Here is a 20040-nt window from a genome sequence, read left to right as displayed (position 1 = left end):
TAGAATGTCTAGAACTAGAAGAGTCTGACCAGCTAGTACCTAGGCCTCCTGCCTATTAGTCGGTCGTGAGCCTGCCTACGAAACAGGACATCCCGGGTTCGAATCCAGGTAAGGGCATTTATTTGTGAGTTTATCACGAATATTTTGTTCCGGAATTATTACGGATGTTATCTATGTATATAAGTATTATGTATTTATCTATACGTATGTATATCGTCGCCTAATCGAATAGTATCTATCGTAATGCATATTAATTATAAGATGTATTTTTTTTTTGAAAAGTTGTGTCCCGCCGAGTTTGTTGCCGGTCCCATATTGGGATACCCTCCTCCAATTGAAGGCGGATTTAAATCTTCTCGGGGCAGAGGTGTAGGGTTGGACCCACACAAAGTTCTTGATTCGTAGGCAGGGTCACTACCGGCTAGGTAAGGAAGACATTAATTATTTATAAAGTTAATATTATTACCGTCGTCATTACTTAATACATCCACATGAGTAACATGACCCACGGGTAAAAACAACAGAAAAACAACAAAATAATAACATGCACTTTTATTTATATATAAATTTATTAAATAAATAAATTAACAGGTAAATTAACTTTTATTTATATACGAGTAGGTACCTATGTAAATATTCATATAACATAGATACTCAACTGTTAAAATATGGGTGCACAAATCATCTGAAAAATATGTCCCATAGCTCTTATGTCAGCGAATTAAGAACTATGTACATATTTTTGAATAAGTTGGCTACACCCATATTTTTACAGTTGACTGTACATATTACATTCATGGGTATGAAATGAAAGCAAATTAAATTTAACTGCATTCGGTTTCCGAATATGAAAAGACTAGAGTCTTCATGTCGGTCGAGGCATAGTGCGTACAATGTTGCGTACCTCCAATACCGCTTCCCCGCCTTGGTAAATGACCACTGCACCCTTAGGGAAGAATCGGCTCGAGAAAGTCACCTCGCCCTCTCCGCAGAACAGCTCAATAGAGCTCGCGTCCACAAAGATTCTCCAATTCAGCTGCCCTGCAGGTCTCCAATCCGTGCGACGAACACCGTCGGTCCCTCCGCGGTCCAGTGTCACCTTGCCATTCGCTGCATCGTAAGATATCGTCACTTTGACATTGTCGGACACAATGTACAGTTCAAAGTCCTGACATCCGTCGGCAAGGACATTCACTTCTCCGGCTTTGTAACGTAGAGTATAATTTCCGTTTATAGCCGAAACTTGTTTTCCCTTGATGTCAGAAATTTCTCCTACGGGTATCTGCACAAGATTGCCGTTTAATATTCTGAGCTCTCTAGGTATGGTCATAATACCAGTGAAACCATCGCTGGCTTCAGGGTAGTTCTGTTCCCACATATCAAACCAGGCTATGACGATACGGCGTCCAAAATTATCTATAATGGTCTGAGTAGCATAAAAGTCATGTCCGTGGTCGAGCTCCACAAACTCCGACGTCGGAGTAAACGTATGAGTTGAATAGTCAAAGTCGCCAATTATGTAACCCGTTTGGTATAAGTTATGGTATTTGTCCCCCGAAGGCTCAATACCTTGAGGCGAAAATAGAAGTACGTATTTGCCGTCAACTTCAAAGAAGTCAGGGCATTCGTACATATATCCCAAAGTGCCGTTCGACTCGGCGAGAACAGAAACGTTGTCCCATGAAATCTTATCGTTTGAAGAGTAAAGAAGGACCCTGCCATAGGTATCATTCAGAGAGTTGCCCAATACCATGTAATATGTACCTTCGTGTTCCCAGACTTTAGGGTCTCGTAAATCCGGCATGCTTGTAGAACCATTGATGATAGGGTTGTTCACATATTTAGTAAAGGTGACGCCGTCCGTACTCATGGCTAGGGCTTGACGGTTTATATGATCGGGTGTCTCTCCTGGGTATTTTACATTTCCGGTGAAGAACAAGTACATGGTCTCATTTTCGATTAGAGCGCTTCCAGAGAAGACGCCGGTTGCGTCGTACCACTCGTCAGGGTACATGGCGATCGGTTGATGTTGCCAATGGAAGTAGTCCTTGCTGATCGCGTGCCCCCAGTGTGCGATGCCGGTGTCGTAGCTGGTGTACGGATTGTACTGATAGAACAAATGGATCTCGTTGTTGAAGATGCTGAATCCGTTGGGATCGTTCATCCAGCCATACGGTGGGGCAAAGTGATAGCGGGGATAGTACCGATCTAGCACTTTCCCATTAGTATAAGATACGAATAGGAGTAGAGCAGCAGTTACCTTCAGTAAGCCCACCATCTTGGCTTCCGTGTTTAAATTCAGTGATGCCGAATTTGATCTCGCTGTAGCTTTTATACCCGATATATTACAGCCTACGTCACTACAAATGTACATAACAGAGCCTTAATATTTACTAATTCGCTACACGTGTATCTACTTTTTAAACGATGTTTGCCTTTCCGATTTCATGGTATAATTTAAATGTAAATTCAAAAAGTACTGCGTTGATCTTCTTTAGTAAAAGAACTATTGAACGAATATCATACAATTTTATTTTCACATAACCTATTCGGAAAAGGGTTGTTTCTTCCCTGCTAAGAGAGATTAAAGTGGCACTTTTCTGTTCTAAGGGTAGGTATAGGTACCCAACTGTCCGCTCTATATGTTATAGAGTAGTTTAAAATAACATAACGTATTTTTTTTAGCTGCCCAAACTCAGCCTACTTGGAGAAATTGGCCTCCAAAGTACTGAAAAGTGACAAAACCCTCTAACTTCTGTAGAGAGTTATGTTCAAGCATATTGCTAGTTAATTACTGGTTTGAATATATGTTGGAGAAAACGAAAAAATAATGGACACGTGTTTTGTTATTATGGCTCAAACTTATATTTTACAAAAAAACACACTTCATAGTTTCATACTTCTCATCGTTTCATAGAAATTTGGCAATAATGATGAAATTGCCACACTTTAATAATAATAATAAATTCAGTCGTTTCAGTAAACGGTCTAATAGCGAAGAGTCTCAGTCAGTCTTTAGGAAAGTATCCTATGAAACTCAATGACACATTCATCCTCGATGTAATCATTTGCAAGTATATACGAAAAGCGAGCCATTGTATCCGACAACAACCTAGAAGATAATTTATCGCTACATACATAGTATAAAACAAAATCGCTTCCCGCTGTCTGTCTGTATGTATGTTTAGATCTTTTAAACTACGCAACGTTGAATTGCATACGCAATTGATGCGGTTTTTTTAAATAGATAGAGAAATTCAAGAGGAAGGTTTAAGTATAATTTGTTAACCCGTGCAAAGCCGGGGCGGGTCGCTAGTAGGAATTATAGGAGTCAAAATGGCAAAACTACAGTCCAACGTTACATCGAAGCGCTCAGTCTCGATAGGTCCTTAGTATTCTACGGTTCACCCACAGACAAGACATCCTCTAGACTCAGCATAGTAGCGCTACCCCCTCTGCCACAAATATACGGTAGTTTTACTCCATCTTCGTGTCAAAGTGTCTTTGTGTGACGTCCGTGTCTTTGAACGGACCAATCACGGCACGGGACTCGCTTCACCTCGTCCCCCGCACCCCAGTATTTTTGGTAGCATCGTTTTCATGAAATAATTTCTCTAAACTCCGTCTAGAGGATTCCTAGTCTATGGGTTCACCATTATAGCTCGGTATTCTATACTGCTTCAATTTGAATTGAATTTAGAACTTATTATTTTGATTTGATTTTGTTTCTAGTTCCATACCATATATACATACATAGACTTAAATATTATATAGAACTGTTAAAAATGCAGAGTTCGTCTAAGCTAACAAAGTGAGAGAGTGTAAGCAAAATTAATTTAAATGACATTTTATGGATGAATCCTTTTCGCTAAACTACGTTCAATTCTGAATTCAGTACGAGTTTTTGTAATTCAGTTTTTATAATGTACTTCTAATGCAATATAAACCGCATTAATATAGGTTAATATCTGGGAGACCGAGCTTTGCTCGGAAATCATATAAAAACTCAAAAATGCGCGTTTTCCCAGAGATAAACCAAATAGATTTTTCGCCCCCGAAAACCCCCATATAGCAAATTTCATCGAAATCGTTAGAGCCGTTTCCGAGATCCCGAAATATATAAATATACAAGAATTGCTCGTTCAAAGGTATTAGAGACAAACCAAAGAAAGTCTGCAGCGCAATAATTTGACATCGAATTAAAAAACTACATATGGCAATGTTTTTTAAGCAGTCAGTAAACGTCATGCACTATGGTATCTGTTTGTCAAAATCGTTTAAATATTCATTGTGTTTTGTGATGAACGGAATAAACATGGTGAAACCTTACAAAACCGGCGTGCGGGAGTTACTTTTCCGCATGACGAATAATTTTACACTTGTAAAAAGTCAGCACGAGGCGATTCAAGCTGAAAAACGACAATGTTTACAAAATTTGGAGTTGATGACGGGTAAGTGGAATGAAACATCTTAATACTTCACCATATGTACCTACTTAGATAATATAATATTGGTTTAGACTAAGGTTTCACAGCAAATTGAACACACCTAATAGGTATAGGCATACTTATGAACTTCCTCTAACATTTCGAGAAACTTATTGGTACTAGCCGGGTTTTGAGCTCGAACCCACAACCCACAATCTCCATGCTTATGCTCACGGCATGGGTACCTACTAGTTAAAGCTAAAATTAATTTTTAATATATGTTTATTGTTTTAATGGTTTATTTCGTTTTTCCGAAAACTTCAGTTCGCAAATTGCGGGCAATTTCTCTGTCAATCTAATTACGCCTTAATGGGAGTAAAAGAGAAAGATGCTCGCATATTGAGAACTTCGGTGTTCGCGGTAGGCCCTCTGTGCCTATTTACCGCCGTCGCGGATATTACAAAAGCTTATTAATTTTGATGAAGCCAAATGTCACATTCTCCCAATATTATTTATCAATAATAATATATGTCTACATATTAATAGTGACATCTATTGTTGGAATGAAATTTATTTTACCATAAAAATTAAGCTGTGCATACAGCTTAATTTTTTCATAGACGGTAAATATGGTAGAAATTTCACAAGTATCAAGACTATTTAATCCATTTTCTGTGGTGTTGTCGCATACTGATTTTTAAAAACTACTTTTAATCTAGCGCTGCAGACTTTCTTTGGTTTGTCTCTAGATGACTTTGTTATCTCTATACTATACGCCTTACTAACTCTATGTGCTTTATTGTGAAAAAACAAAACACAACGACAGTGAAGAACGTAATTCTTAATTTAAATTTTTACAGATAAACTCCAATAATAAATACGATTCTTACTGAGCACATTGAGATAGTCTTTTGGTTGGAAAGCCCGTTCGAAATTTAAACTTATTAGCTTTTTAACAAGGTTGTATTTTGTAGATCATTTTCTCACTCATACTCATAGTGGGCTATTCAGAAAAAAATTAATATCCCACAAAAATATGCAAGGAGAATTAAACTTTGTGTCAAGCACATACCTAAGTCATAAATTGTAAATGCCAAAGTTGGAAGTAAGAATCTTTCTCGCTAAAACTACTTCCTTATATGAAATGACCAGTGTTAGCTAGTAACCTTAACCCTAAGCAACCAAAGATCAGGCTGCAGTTGAAAAACTAATAAAGATAAAGTTAAGCTGATAATTTTCCCGCCGTCTCCATCACTGTTTTAGTTGGGTATTGAGTCAATAGCTAACAGGCTAGCTAAAAACTATAGCTAACAGGCAGCTGACCAGTCAATACTATTGACTGGTCAGCTGCCTGTTAGCTATAGTTTTCGCGAAAATCGCCAGGACAGAGGTGAAATTTTTTGTATGAAAACTTGCAACTTTAAATGCATTTTTTAGCGAAACCACTGCACTCTAAAATGAGGTCAAAATCAGTCCATCGGCTCAATTTTTTGCCAGCTTTCCAATGGTACCCGACACGATTCTTACAAATAAAAAATATTTTCAGCTGACCCCTTTCAACCCCCAAATTTTCCCCTAAAATAATAAGTAAGCGGTTTTGACTTATTAATAATGTTAGTGCTGGTAATTGCTATAACTGTTCCAAATTTTAGCTATCTACGTCAAACGGTTTAAGAGAAAAACACATTTAACTGATTTGCAAGACCGATGTGATCCCATAAGTGTACCGCGAACAAAGTTTGTGCGGTACACTAAAAATTAAAAAATAATGTTTTTTTAAACTATATCGTGTTACATATCTAATGAAAGAGCTCATTTTGAGAATCTCAAATACAGTAGAGTCCGGTTATAACGACGCCCAAGGGACCGCTGACATTACGTCGTACAAAACGAACTGCCAATTTTAATGTATTTTTTTAATCAAAATAATGATGTACGTCATTTTGTATGTATTAATACTTATGCGACAATCAAAGAAAAAGAAAACATTTCCTTTAAAATATTTATTATGTTAGTATTACCTACAACAGAGATACTTGTGTGTTTAGAAGAGGCTACTTTTCAACGTAGGCACGCGTAGTCAACTCACTCGTCATCCGCAAATTACTCGAATCCCGTAAAATAAAAAGTCGTAATTCTTGGGGATCTAATCCAGCTGTCGTTGTTTTATCACAAAGTTCCTATGGCCATTTCCTGTGTCCATAGGATTTGTTAGATGTATTTTCCGATATTTTTTTTTTCTTGTATAATAAATTCCGATCGTCTTTTTTCCCTGTATAAAAATTTCCGCACGCCTTTTTTCCCTATAGATATATTTCCTGGTATATTTTTTTTCTTGTATATATAAATCTGAACGCCTTCTTTCCGTATAGACATATTTTCCGATAGATTTATTTTCTTATACACAAATATCTGAACGCCTTCTTTCCCTGTATTTTTGTTGTTTAACGAAAAATTTCATGGTCATTCATTTTACTAGGGGCAAAACTTCTTATTTGCTTGGACCCTGTTTGCAATCTTGTGTGGAATATTTTGTGTATCATGGTTAGTTATCTTTAAAGGAATTTTACCAATCAGTAATCAAATCAAACGAGTGAAACGTTGTACTTAGTTAGGCACTTGACAGAAGTACGCCTATTAATCCTCTATACAGTTTATACGTGTAGATAACTTTCTGTCTATTTAGTTTATTACATGTTTGTCTTTGACTTTGTAATTGTCATTTATTGTTACTTCATTATCTTCGCCTTGAATTTAATTTTGTAAGTACGAACAAATTGTGAAAATGGAGCCTGCTCGCCCCAGTGAAGTAAATGTTCAGTTGAAGTTTATTGAGAGTAGTCACGGCGGCGAAATTTTGATTCGTGGTGGCTATAGATACCATCATAAAAGGTGTAACAAAAGTGGTACATCGGTCTGGACGTGTGCTAGAAGTATTTGTAAAGGTTCGGTGGTATTGGACGGCAATCATTCAAAAATAATAAGAGAAACCTACCATAGTTGTGTTCTCGACTTCGAAAGTATCGACATTGAACAAAGTCTCATAGATTTAAAAAAAAAAGTTTCCACTGATTACCGACCAATACCACAAATTTGGAAAGAAGAAATGGCAAAGTATATGTCCGAGCCCTACGCTGACAAATTACCATCTTTTTATCAAAATAGAGACTGTCTTTACAAACACCGGCGTGCCCAATGGGCCAAAGTTAATGTACAATCTTGTGACGACGTACAGCTACCAGAAGAGTTAGCCAAAGACTTTTTATGCACAAATAAAGGCGGCATACTGATTTTTATACCACCTGACTCCCAAAACAATTTAAAAAATATAGAAAATTTCTTCATGGATGGGACGTTCAAAATTACCCCGAAACCCTATGTTCAATTATACACAGTTCACGGAGACATCGGGAGCGACTTGGAGTTCACAAAAATGGTACCATTTTTTTTCGTATTACTGCCTAACAAAAAGCAGCGAACCTATGAAATGATGTTTCAATCAATTAAAGAACTTGTGCCTAACTTCAATCCAAAAAATGTTAAAGTGGACTTCGAATTAGCTGCCAAGAATGCCCTGCAAATTGTATTTCCTTCAACGAAAATAACTGGTTGCTATTTTCATTTCTCCAAGGCAGTATGGACAAATGCAGGCGAATTCGGTATTTGCAACAGTCGGGACGGCTGCATTTACGTCAGAAAATGTGTTCAGTTAGCTCACCTACCTAATTCGAAAATTATGGAAGGTTGGTTCGGTTTACAGGCGAAAGCACCGGCCATCAACAATATTGGAACTTTTAATGAATATTTAGAGGGTCAGTGGTTCACGTTTAAAAATATAGATTTACTGTCATGCTACAACCACCGCCACCGCACGACTAATGTCGTCGAAGGGTGGCATAGTAAACTAAACAAAACGATAAGAAATTATTTAAATTTATTACATTTCATATGGACACTTAAAGAAGAAGCAATTTCGCAAGACTTTAAATTTAGTCAACACGAATTAAACCATGACGTGTATCGCAAGAGGGCTCGAAAATATATCGAAATTGACAAGAAAATTCAAAGAATTGTTAATGCTATGTTAGTTGGTGACATAACCTTAGATAGGTGCATAGATAAGTTGTCATACTTAAAATACTGACTTTCCTTAAGTTTAAACATTAATTACAAGCAGCTTATTTTTCAAACTTGTCCGGTCACATTGCCGCGGTGCCGTGTGTCTAGATTAAGCTTTTTTTGTTGACAATAAGTATCATTTAAGTTAAGTTTAATAATATTGTGTGAGATATGCGTGAAATGCTTCTCTCTATTGTTTATCTATTTTATACACTGTGCCCGTTAATAACCCGAAAGATTCTAACCACTTATTATCGTTAGACTAGGCGCCACAGTGGTAAAATCGTCTTTGTACGGGCATATTTCATTGAGTTACAATAATTTTTATGTTTTTTTTTAATTGGCAATAACTCCGGAACTCAGGCGAATTTGACCTAAAGTCATATAATGTTTTTTCCTTTCTTTTGACCTCAGGAATGCTTGTTATGAATCTTTCGGGTTATTGACGGGCACGGTGTATATGATGTTTAATTCAAAATTGGATTTAGAATAAATGCTTAAAAAATATCGCCGTCGATTTTTACTAACTTTTTACAGGATTATCATGTATGTATTACAAAGTTCAGAGAACTTCAAACAATGTATTACCGAAGTGTAAGCATTTTTTTTTGATGTAGGTACAAAAAAACCTAACCTAGTAGATTAATAAAATAACCTAATCAGGGGCCTTATTCTACTTTGGTTTTACACCTATTGTACAGACGACCACAGAGCTGAGTGACCATTGAAGACAAACTGTCAAAAACTGTCTCTGTCCCGCACGTGACATTAATATGTAAAATCTATATTCATCTCTTTTTACAGTTTCTCAGTTCCGTCTTTAATGGTCATATAGGAGTGTGGCCGTGTGTACAGTCGAGTTTAATAGACAATAAAGATGTTAAAATAGACAAGGCACTAAAGTGTACTGTAGAGTGGGGGGGGATCGTCCTACCGTCAACCTACTAACTTAGCTCCACTTTCACATCTGACATTCATGTTTTTAATATATGGGGGATATTCTATTATTTAAACATTTAACGTGCCAGCACACGATTAAAACCTAAAAAGTACACATTTATGAACTTGACTGTACCTAATCTTATTCTTTATACCTAACTCTAATGCCTGTGCCTTTACTATAAAAGTCAATAAAATCCGTCACAACATCGGTAAAACTCTGATTTGATTTCAATCGGAATACGACGGCACCCGAAGTGTCAATCAATTATTGTTTTAAATGAGTGACATTTTCATATCCATTAATATGGAATTTTATTATTCAGTGTCAAATGTCAAACCGTTTCGTTTCGTTCGTTTGTCGGGTACTAGGGCCGTTTCTCGAAAAGTTGTAACTAGTACCTTGTGAAAGTCCCTTTCAAACAATATGAATAGAATAGAGACTACCGCAAGTAATATTAGGTACCTACTTACTAACAAGCTTTCTAGAAACAGGGCCTTTGGACGCTGACTGAAACAGCACGCTAAATACGAACTTTTTCGATAAAACACGATGGAAAGTAATTATGCACTACATCTGTATCAACTTTTATGTTGTAGTGTAAGTAGGTAGTAACGTAAACGGGCAAAATTGCGAACATGCGAATACATATTATATAATTTTCTATCAAGAATCATATCTATTTTAAAATTTCTGATCAGGAAAAAAGACAGCCGGGAATTTGTCCCGTAGTAAAATTAAGGACTATAAAATATTGCATTATGTTAAAAAAATACAGGGAAAGAAGGCGTTCAGATATTTGTGTATAAGAAAATAAATCTATCGGAAAATATGTCTATACGGAAAGAAGGCGTTCAGATTTATATATACCAGGAAATATATCTATAGGGAAAAAAGGCGTGCGGAAATTTTTATACAGGGAAAAAAGACGATCGGAATTTATTATACAAGAAAAAAAAAATATCGGAAAATACATCTAACAAATCTTTCATCTTGCTACGTATAGACAAAAGGGGGAGGGGAGTTAGTTGCGCGGGACGGAGTAAGCTTCTTACCAACTATTTATTTGTAAAAACTACGTCGCTCGTCGTTGTAACCGGACTTGACGGACGGATTTTGAGTCAATTTCCGTCGTTAAAAGCGATCGGTCGTTATAAGCGGAGTCGTAATAAACGGTTGTACTTTCATAGTAGCTCATACTAAAACCAAACAAGTGCCTATACTTACGTCGCTATAAGCGGTTGGTTGTTATATGCGAAGTAGTAATAAACGGACTCTACTGTATATTTATTTTGTAATTTTAAAATAAATAGTTTAGAAGTTATTTAAGAAAATAGCCAAAAAATATTCCCCTCCCTTTATCTCCAAAACTACTGGGTCTAAAGTTTTGAAAAAAAAATATAAAATTGTTCATTACCTATACATAGATGACAGGAAAACCTATTAGAAATATGCATTCATGCGTGAGTCGCACTAATTACTTAGTTTTTGATCCGACATTACCCCTACGGGTTTTTTTAAAGGCAATTCATTCGCGTTTCACATATAAAAACTACATAGTTGTAAAAATTGGGTAATGTACGGAACCCTTGGAACGCGAGTCCGACTCGCACTTGGCCGGATTTTTAAATGTAAATATCCGGTGACATGTAACAATGGTAATATTAGGTACTTCTTCTGTATCAATGGGTAAAACGTGTACAGGTGTTCCTATTCGCAATATAACAATTGTGTATATATAATAATTGTGTAATACTTAACAATAATTTATTTGCATTTTATTACATTTACCTTTTGTTTTATAATTTGCTTTTGTTTTATAATAAATGATCTCATGTTTGCTAAATGTAAATGGAAAAAAGCAGGAAAACGAGTGATCAGACTTTGGCCACGTATTGGGTGGATGCTTATCATGTGTTAGGTGTGTGACCATGTACGTATCTATGTTAGCATGGTCAACCATGCATGCATGCCGGCTTGAAAACATACTGGAGTATGGCACAGCAGTGAAGGCTGGCTCGGCTGCCAATTCGGTCGAGCTCCTCAAGCGGCGCAAGTATGCAATTATATCTGTGTATGCAACCTTAAATAGTGGTTGCATATTTGAGCCGCGCTGGGGCCGGAGCCCCGCACTGGCCGCCGCCGCCTTCATCCGCGGCTGCTTCGGCCTGTTCCGCTCCTGGACTAACACCACAGAATAACTAATAGTACTACCGCTAACCGGTCGCTAAGTACGTCGGCTTCACCACCCTCCACTTTCTGCAGGCCAACTTCGGCTTTGGAGCCTTTTCTTGTGCTTATATTATAGGTACATAATAAGCTTTTGTAGCTAGACTTTATTAACTAAGAACTTGATATATTTATCTATAATTAAAATTCGTTAATCGCCAAAACTGTTCCATCACGTCACGATAAGTTTTCACGCCAAGTGCTACGTCAGATTTCGGTGTACTTATGGTGCTCCCACACATTGTCACTGTCAAACTTATAGATAGGAGTCTATTAGTCCGTGAACTTTTAAGGTACCGTCACTGGTACCGTTCGTATTCAGACTAGGTGCTGGTCTAGCATGAGTCATTTCACAAAAATGAGTAGGTAGGTACCTAGCATATTTTCTAAAATAAGAAACTTTGGATTATTTCTTCTCAGAAACAGGATATAATGATTAAAATAAAGAAAAGTGTTACCTTGCCATACAAATTATATGAGGCAGTTTTTTGACGGTACATATAAAAATGTAATGTGTCTTAAATCTTGCTATTGGAGTCGGACTAAGCTGACAAATTTGACTTGACTATAATATGTATTTTAATTTGACTTAATACAATATTTGATTCACCTGTGTGCTCCACTTGCTCCAGTTAGAATGCGAGGGAAAAAATGCGGTCTGATTTTTTTTTATGCCCCTGGGCGCCGAAAATTTACCGTTTCAAGAATGACCCACGAATACTTTATATCAGTTTTGTAGTATTTTATTGTCTTTTCTTTACCAAAAAAATCAACGCAGTATTTTTTTAAGTAATTGACGAATATGATAGAATACCTATAGCATGAAATGAGCAAGGTAAATGTCGTTTACATGAGGTACACAAGTGTAGCGAATAAGTAAAATTTAGCTGTGTAAATAAGCAGCGACGCAGATCGCGATCAATTGGGTATAAAAGTGGTAGCTCGCTGAAATTTGGCCACACAGAAATTCCACACGGGAGCCAACATGGTGGGCTTGCTAAAGGTAATTCTGCTTCTATTCGTGTCATATACTAATGGGAAAGTGCAAGATCGGTACTATCCCCGCTACCACTTGGCCCCGCCGTTTGGCTGGATGAACGATCCCAACGGATTCTGCGTCTTCAACAACGAGGTCCATCTGTTCTATCAGCACAATCCGCACAGCGGCGTCGATTGCGGCCTCGCGGAGTGGGGACATGCGAAAAGCAAAGACTTCTTCCATTGGGAACATCAACCGATCGCCATGCGCACTGATAAGCCGTACGACACGTGCGGCGTGTTCTCTGGAAGCGCTCTAGTCGAAGATAACACCATGTACGTGTTCTACACTGGAAATGTAAAATACCCAGGAAAGACACCCGATCATCAGAATCGTCAAGCCCTAGCCTGGAGTACGGACGGCGTCACCTTTACTAAATATGAAAACAACCCCATCATCACTGGTTACATAAACACGCCAGACATACGAGACCCTAAAGTTTGGAAACACCAAGGTACATATTACATGGTATTGGGCAGCTCTCTGAATGATCCTCAGACTCGTAAAAACACTGGCAATATCCTTCTTTACTCTTCAAATGATAAGTTTTCATGGAACTACGTTTCTGTTCTGGCGCAATCGAACGGCACATTCGGATTCATGTGGGAATGCCCCGACCTCTTTGAACTTGATGGCAAATACGTGCTTCTGTTTTCGCCTCAAGGTGTTGAGCCTTCGGGGGACAGATACCAAAACTTATTCCAAACGGGTTACCTAATTGGCGACTTTGACTATTCGACTCTGAAGTTTACTCCGACGTCGGAGTTTGTGGAACTCGACAACGGACATGACTTTTATGCTACTCAGACCACTTTAGATAATTTTGGACGCCGTATCGTTGTAGGTTGGTTTGATATGTGGGATCGAAACTACCCTGAAGGCAACGATGGTTTCACTGGTACTATGACCATACCAAGAGAGCTCAGAATATTAAACGGCAAGCTTGTACAGATACCCATAGCAGAAGTTTCTAGCATCAGGGGAAGACAAGTTTCGACGATAAACGGATATTATGTTCTGAGTGACAAAGCCGGAGAAATTAATGTTCTTGCCGACGGTAATCAAAACTTTCAACTGTGCATTGAATCGGAAAATGTCAAAGTAACGATATCTTACGATGCAGCGAACGGCAAGGTGACGCTGGACCGCGGAGGCCCCGACAGTATCCGTCGCACGGATTGGAGACCTGCAGGGCTGCTGAATTGGAGAATCTTTGTGGACGCGAGCTCTATTGAGCTGTTCTGCGGAGAAGGCGAGGTGACTTTCTCGAGCCGATTCTTCCCTGAGGGTGCCGTGGTCATTTACCAACGTGGACCAGCGGTGGTGACGGTAAACGAGATACTACGCACTATGCCTCGACCTTTAGAAACAGTACATTCCGATGCTAGTGCGGAAAGTAAGTCATTACTTCACGAGCACCAAGATATCTTGCCACAAGACTCGGGACTAGTGAAGGCTGAATCTTTCGCACATGTATCGACGTTTGTTTAATACAGTTGCGAAAAAATAAGAAAAACTGTTCAAAAACAGCAATATATTAATTTTTCTGGCAAAGCACTCTCATTTGCAATTGCAGCCTTCTCACAAATGTCTGGCGGTGTTAAATCAATTTCAAACTCTGATTCACTAATTTTATAAGCAACTTTTTGAAAACTTAAGATTGGTAAACAAAGCCGTTGGTAAGTTCGATCTTTCGCAGTAAAAAATTTTGAGAAATAATAAGAGGTGTTATTTTTTAGCTTTTATTCGACTAGAAATACTAGAATGGATTTTGTTATTAGAAATAATTGAACCCACTTCAATGAAAGTTTTTTTTCAATTGCATGTTTTATAAGACATAAACCATCGTTTATACACGTATTTATAAGTACAATAAAAAAAATGTTACAAGCATAATTATATAGGTAATAAAGAAAAATGTACTTATGTTATTATTTGTTGTTGTTCTGTTCTTTTTACCGTGCGTGTTGACGATAATAATGCTTCAAAAATAATTCTAGCCTAGTCAGTAGTGACAACAGTGACCCTGGAAGGGCCTACGAAGCGGGGAGTCCCGGGTTCGAGTCCTGGAAAGGGCCTTTATCTGTGTGTTTATGAAAAATATTTGTTCCTGAGTTTGACAATACAAGCCAAGCTTACTGTGGGCATCAATCGATCTACAAAAGCAAAAAAAAAATCGCATCAATTTGTTTTTCTTGTAGTTTTTCCTAATCAGATCACGCTAAGGAATATCCCCTTCGGATCACAACCAGTTTTGTTACACCTCTTGTGTATGAATTCCACTTTTCCTTTGTTTCTAAACACTGTGGTGTCGTTTGCAGGCGTTTCTGCTTAATACAAAATTAATTTGGCAAATTTCGATTCTCATACAAAACTATAAGTTTCCGAAATTTTCCCATGTGGTAATTTTGCAATTCCGGAAACTCCGACGGCACTCCGAAGTTCGTGACTCAATACGTGACTGAAGTCGGAACAGATGTTTTCAATTGTTTTCCTACATTTTCATTAAGCAAACTGCAAACAAGAGATAATTTATTATATTGTGCTATTCAAACGGTATGTACAATAATATAAAACAAAAGATTAATAAAATGTTAATTACTTATTGTTAAGTAAAGTTGGTGTATTGAAAAAGAAACATTTGTATAAACTTTTTTCCCATTGTGTTGCATTTCACAGGATATTTACATTTAACCAGCCTTTAAAACACGCACTGAATGCATGTTTTACATTTACATATTGTGATCTAGTGATCACTGACACACCACATGTGTAGGTATGTGTATTAGTGATGGGTAGGACATCAATTTAAAATGAGTTTGTATGAGTACCTCATTTTCTAAAATGAGGTGTTACAATGTCTTACTTCAAATGAGGTGAGGTACTAGCATATTTTCAGCGTCGACTATTCCATTAATTCCAACAGCGACAATTTTTTTTAATGTATATACATATCTATGTATTCATCACTTCCTTTACGCACGCGAGCACCTAGCGCCTCGCGCGATCCAGTGACTCTCTTGCGAGTTGTAAGGAGTGTATGAGTTTTGAGGGTCGCGAGACTCGCGAGTGAATTTGAACAGATAAGAGTTTTTTAAAATTTGACGTGTGTGAATGAATAGAGGAGTGAAGTAAGACATTTTTGCGGTACGAAGTACTGCGACAAATTAACAAAATGAGTGGTACAAATGAGGTGCCTCACGAGTGAGCGACTCAACACTAATGTGTATGTGTCGCAGTCGGATTGTATAATCCGCCGTATTACATTACGGCTAGCCGTTTTACAAAACAGGGGCGTTTTGAAATGCGGCGGTTCGACGATTAGCCGGATTGAATGCGGCTGAATGAAAATCCGTCGGAATGTATTCGGCGCCAGGCGCGGATCCAGCCCTCAAAAAAGGTTGTGGTCACAGCAACCCAAAAATCTTAAAGTACGAGTCAGAGTATTAGGTGTCGAACTCGCTCATGAACAATCATGACTCTTGAACGACCATCCCGATCTCAATAGACCGTGATGACGTCATAAGTCTATTAGGGGGGTACCTAATGATTCTCCGAGCAATTTTGCGCAGATTATCGATTCAGAGAGTTTCGGCGAACATCTAACTTTTAGACGACATTTTCTAGTTTTGGTTTACATACCGTTCAATTCGCTTTTGTGTTGAACAATTATTGTAAGAATTTCATTTGGCAGAGTAATCTTTTTTTAATTAAAGTAAGATTTTTTGCCGTTTCTTGCGTAATGTTACGGAACCCTTCGTGCGCGAATGCGACTCGCACTTGACCGGTTTTTTTTTAAAGATTTCGTTAAGTAGATAGTCTAGTCGAGAAGTTCAGGGTGGTGGAAAGTAGATATACTTGTGATGGCTCATTGAATTCGGGATAATGTCTAAAAATTTCTAACAGTAGTAACATGAATTAAATAAATAAATATTAATGGACATTTTTACACAAATTGGCTAAGCCCCACGGTAAGCTCAAGAAGGCTTGTGTTGTGGGTACTCAGACAACGATAGATATAATATACAAATACTTAAATACATAGAAAACAACCATGACTCAGGAACAAATATCTGTGCTCATCACACAAATAAATGCCCTTACTGGGATTCGAACCCAGGACCGCGGCTTCACAGGCAGGGTCTCTACCCACTAGGCCAGACCGGTCGTCAAAATGACATGGTTAAAATACACCATAAACCATGCATTATTTTTTTCCAAATTTTTAAATGAATATTTAATACCTTTAATAGTAGATTGTTAACCAAGGGATGAAAGGCACTCATTCCTCCCGAGGTAGTTTGGCGCTTGAACGTAGTGAGAGCGCCAATAGTCCGAGGCTGAAATGATGCCTTTCATCCGAGTTAAACACTCTACTTTTCATTTCGAATACGAAGAAAGTAAAATGTACGTGTTTTTTTTAAACATGAGAAAGTACAATTTTTTATAGTAAATCTTGAGGGTACTTTCAATTAACATTTAGGCAAAAGTATCAATATTTATGGAATGGGGAGTTAAATATCAGAATGACAATTTTATAACAAATCCATTTAAACCCAATTTTCAATTGGTTATCGTAAAAAATATATAGTCGTACTTGGAACGTAAAATGCTCTAGTGCAGAAACGTATCATTTTCTGCACACCTTTTAGAACAACAATGACCTTCTTTCAGAGCATGAGAAATGAAATAGTTATTTTCAATACAAGTGCGAAAAAGAGGAAATTCGAAACGAGTGGCGATAAATTAAAACACGACCGAAGGGAGTGTTTTAAATCGACACGAGTGGCGAATTACCTATTCGCACGTGTATCGAACAACGTTTTACAGTACATATGGCACTTTAAAGTTTCGACATACGCACGAAAAGTGCTATTTTACGCACTAGTGCGGAAAAGTAGCCCCATATGTACTGTAAAAACATATTACCCTTTCATGCCGCGTGCGCATCCTGAAAATGACGCGCGGAGGGCTATTTTTAGTGTTAAATGAAAACTATAAAGAGTATAAAGAGTACCTAACCTAGAGCTAGAATTTTTTAATGGGGATTTCCTCCTCTTTTGGAATATTTTGTCTTCATATCTTAAATTAGTTTATGAGCATGTACTGGCCAAAAATAAAATACCATATGTATTTTTTCATGTTTATAATTATAACTTTAGCAATTTTTGATGTGCGCTACGAATACATTTTCTAGACATTATTCCGAATCGAATCAGGTATCACACCTATCACTATCACACGTATTATTGGGTGCAGTATCTATATTTTTCATCATTTTGAGCTTGTAGACTAGACTACTAAAAGTACTAAAGTTACAGGTAAATTAGTGATTTAGCAATTGCGTTACTTACAACATTGATTCATTGATGCATATATGTATAACACTTTTTATACATAGATAAATATAAAATTAAATGCAACGCTTATTACGCGGAAAAAAACTCCTAAATACACCTGTAAATTAAAAGCTAGCATTATTAATTTAGAAAATTGTACTAATATTTGTGAATGTTTAAGATTTCTAAGACCCTTTAAGCTAAAAATAATTGCCCCTGTTAGTAAATAATCTTTATGCTAGCAAATAATTAGGACTCTGTTGTCAGCTGATATTAACTTACGAGAATTTCTAATTCATAGGTACCAGTTGATCACATTACCTACCGTTTCAACTAATGGTTACCTACTCGGGTAATCGTGAAAGTTAGGTACCAAACGATCAGTCTAGTAAAGTTAATCCGCATATCAATAGGTATTATGCCAACAACTCTGCGTAAAGAAATTCTGCGAAAGGTTCCTCTGCCAAAGTTTCTGCGAAAAATCGGCGTAGTTTTAGCCGGGGAATCGATAGGACATACTATTAGGGTTGTGGGCATGCCCATCGTGCCCACAACGGTGGATCCGCGCCTGTTCGGCGTCATACGTTCTTCAAGACGGCTAGCCGTAATGTAATGTAATACAGCGAGTCATTAGCCGCCGCTTTGACAGTTTTTAGTTCCCATTTTTAACACTCGTGGCGCTGCCTGACATAACAACAACAAACTATGAAAAACGCTGGGGTGTCCATCAAATCTGGAGTTCGTCGGACTGTTTCTTTTCAAAAAACATTTCCTTCGCAACTTAACTAGACGGAGCCCCGCTTAATTTTGAATTACGCTCCTTTTTCTACTGACAAAGTTGGTTTGCCAGCGTATGCAAAGAAGAATAATTAAATTAAAAAAATAAGAATAGTTATACTGGATCAACCAAATCTTGTCAGTAGTAAAAGGCGGCAAATTTGAAAAATCGCGGGTTAGCAACTCTGTGTTCGAATAATTCCAAAATCGCGTGTCATCTGTGTGTTATCTGTGGAATGTGGATCGTGAATGACAGCCATCATCTTATTGTTTACATTCTGAATCGTTTCTACGAGGGGCGTTCAAAATATTCTCGGTATTGATATCTTACGACCTCTTCTAAAATTTCTTTCGTTACTGGCCGCTAAGGTTTATTCATTGACATTAAAAAAAAGTATAATTCAAACCGAGATAGTCTTTTGTTTTTCTGCAATTGCTGAACAAACATGAACATCATGTGCGAATTGACAATGTTAACTAAATTAGAACATCGATGCGTGATAAAATTCTTGACAAAACAGGGTAAAAATCAAAAAACCATAAAAGAGGAAATGGATTGTGTTTACCGTGAGTCTGCTCCTTCTTTATCTACCATTCAAAAGTGGTCAAGCGAGTTTAAACGCGGAAGGGAGAGTATTGAAGATGACCCTAGACCTGGCCGGCCTGTAGTAGCTACTTCACAAGAAAATATTGATAAAGTGGAAAAACTTATATTGGAAGATGGTCGAGTGAAGGTAAAATCTATAGCACAAGTAACCAATCTCTCTATTGGTACCGTACATGATATTATACATGACCATCTTAATATGTCAAAAGTAAGTGCAAGATGGGTTCCGCGAATGCTGACTCGGCTTCAAAAAGACATGCGTGTAGCTTGTTGTTCCGATTTTATTGACCTGTGCGGTGAAAATCCTGATGAGGTGCTGCAAAGAATAGTTACTGGAGATGAAACCTGGGTTCATCATTATGACCCAGAGAGTAAACAAGAGTCCATGCAGTGGCACATTAAGGGTTCAGCTCATCCCAAGAAGTTCAAGGTCATCCCTTCAGCTGGCAAGGTCATGGCCACGATATTTTGGGATTGTGAAGGAGTATTACTAATCGATTATAAAGAAAAAGGTGTAAATATCACAGGACAGTACTACGCTAACATTCTACGTCAATTAAAGG

At 37.6% G+C, this 20040-nt stretch overlaps 3 protein-coding genes across 3 annotated transcripts in view; 1 reads left to right on the top strand and 2 right to left on the bottom strand.

Annotated features, from left to right (window-relative positions):
* LOC134651450 (superoxide dismutase [Cu-Zn]) overlaps positions 1-20040 on the bottom strand; it is a 394084-nt gene that overhangs the window by 355955 nt on the left and 18089 nt on the right. The gene's annotated exons all lie outside the window — the stretch shown is intronic.
* LOC134651731 (sucrose-6-phosphate hydrolase-like) lies at positions 866-2308 on the bottom strand. The gene has a single exon (XM_063506832.1). The coding sequence runs from the start codon at positions 2276-2278 to the stop codon at positions 866-868; it is 1413 nt and encodes a 470-aa protein (XP_063362902.1). The 5' UTR covers positions 2279-2308.
* Positions 12607-14245, top strand: LOC134651730 (sucrose-6-phosphate hydrolase-like). Its single transcript, XM_063506831.1, has one exon. The coding sequence runs from the start codon at positions 12701-12703 to the stop codon at positions 14243-14245; it is 1545 nt and encodes a 514-aa protein (XP_063362901.1). The 5' UTR covers positions 12607-12700.

Source organism: Cydia amplana, chromosome 10 (assembly GCF_948474715.1).
Source record: "Cydia amplana chromosome 10, ilCydAmpl1.1, whole genome shotgun sequence".
In the NCBI taxonomy this organism is placed as follows: Eukaryota; Metazoa; Arthropoda; class Insecta; order Lepidoptera; family Tortricidae; genus Cydia; species Cydia amplana.
Note: the sequence above shows the minus strand (reverse complement) of the source record. Positions and strands in the feature narration are given on the sequence as shown.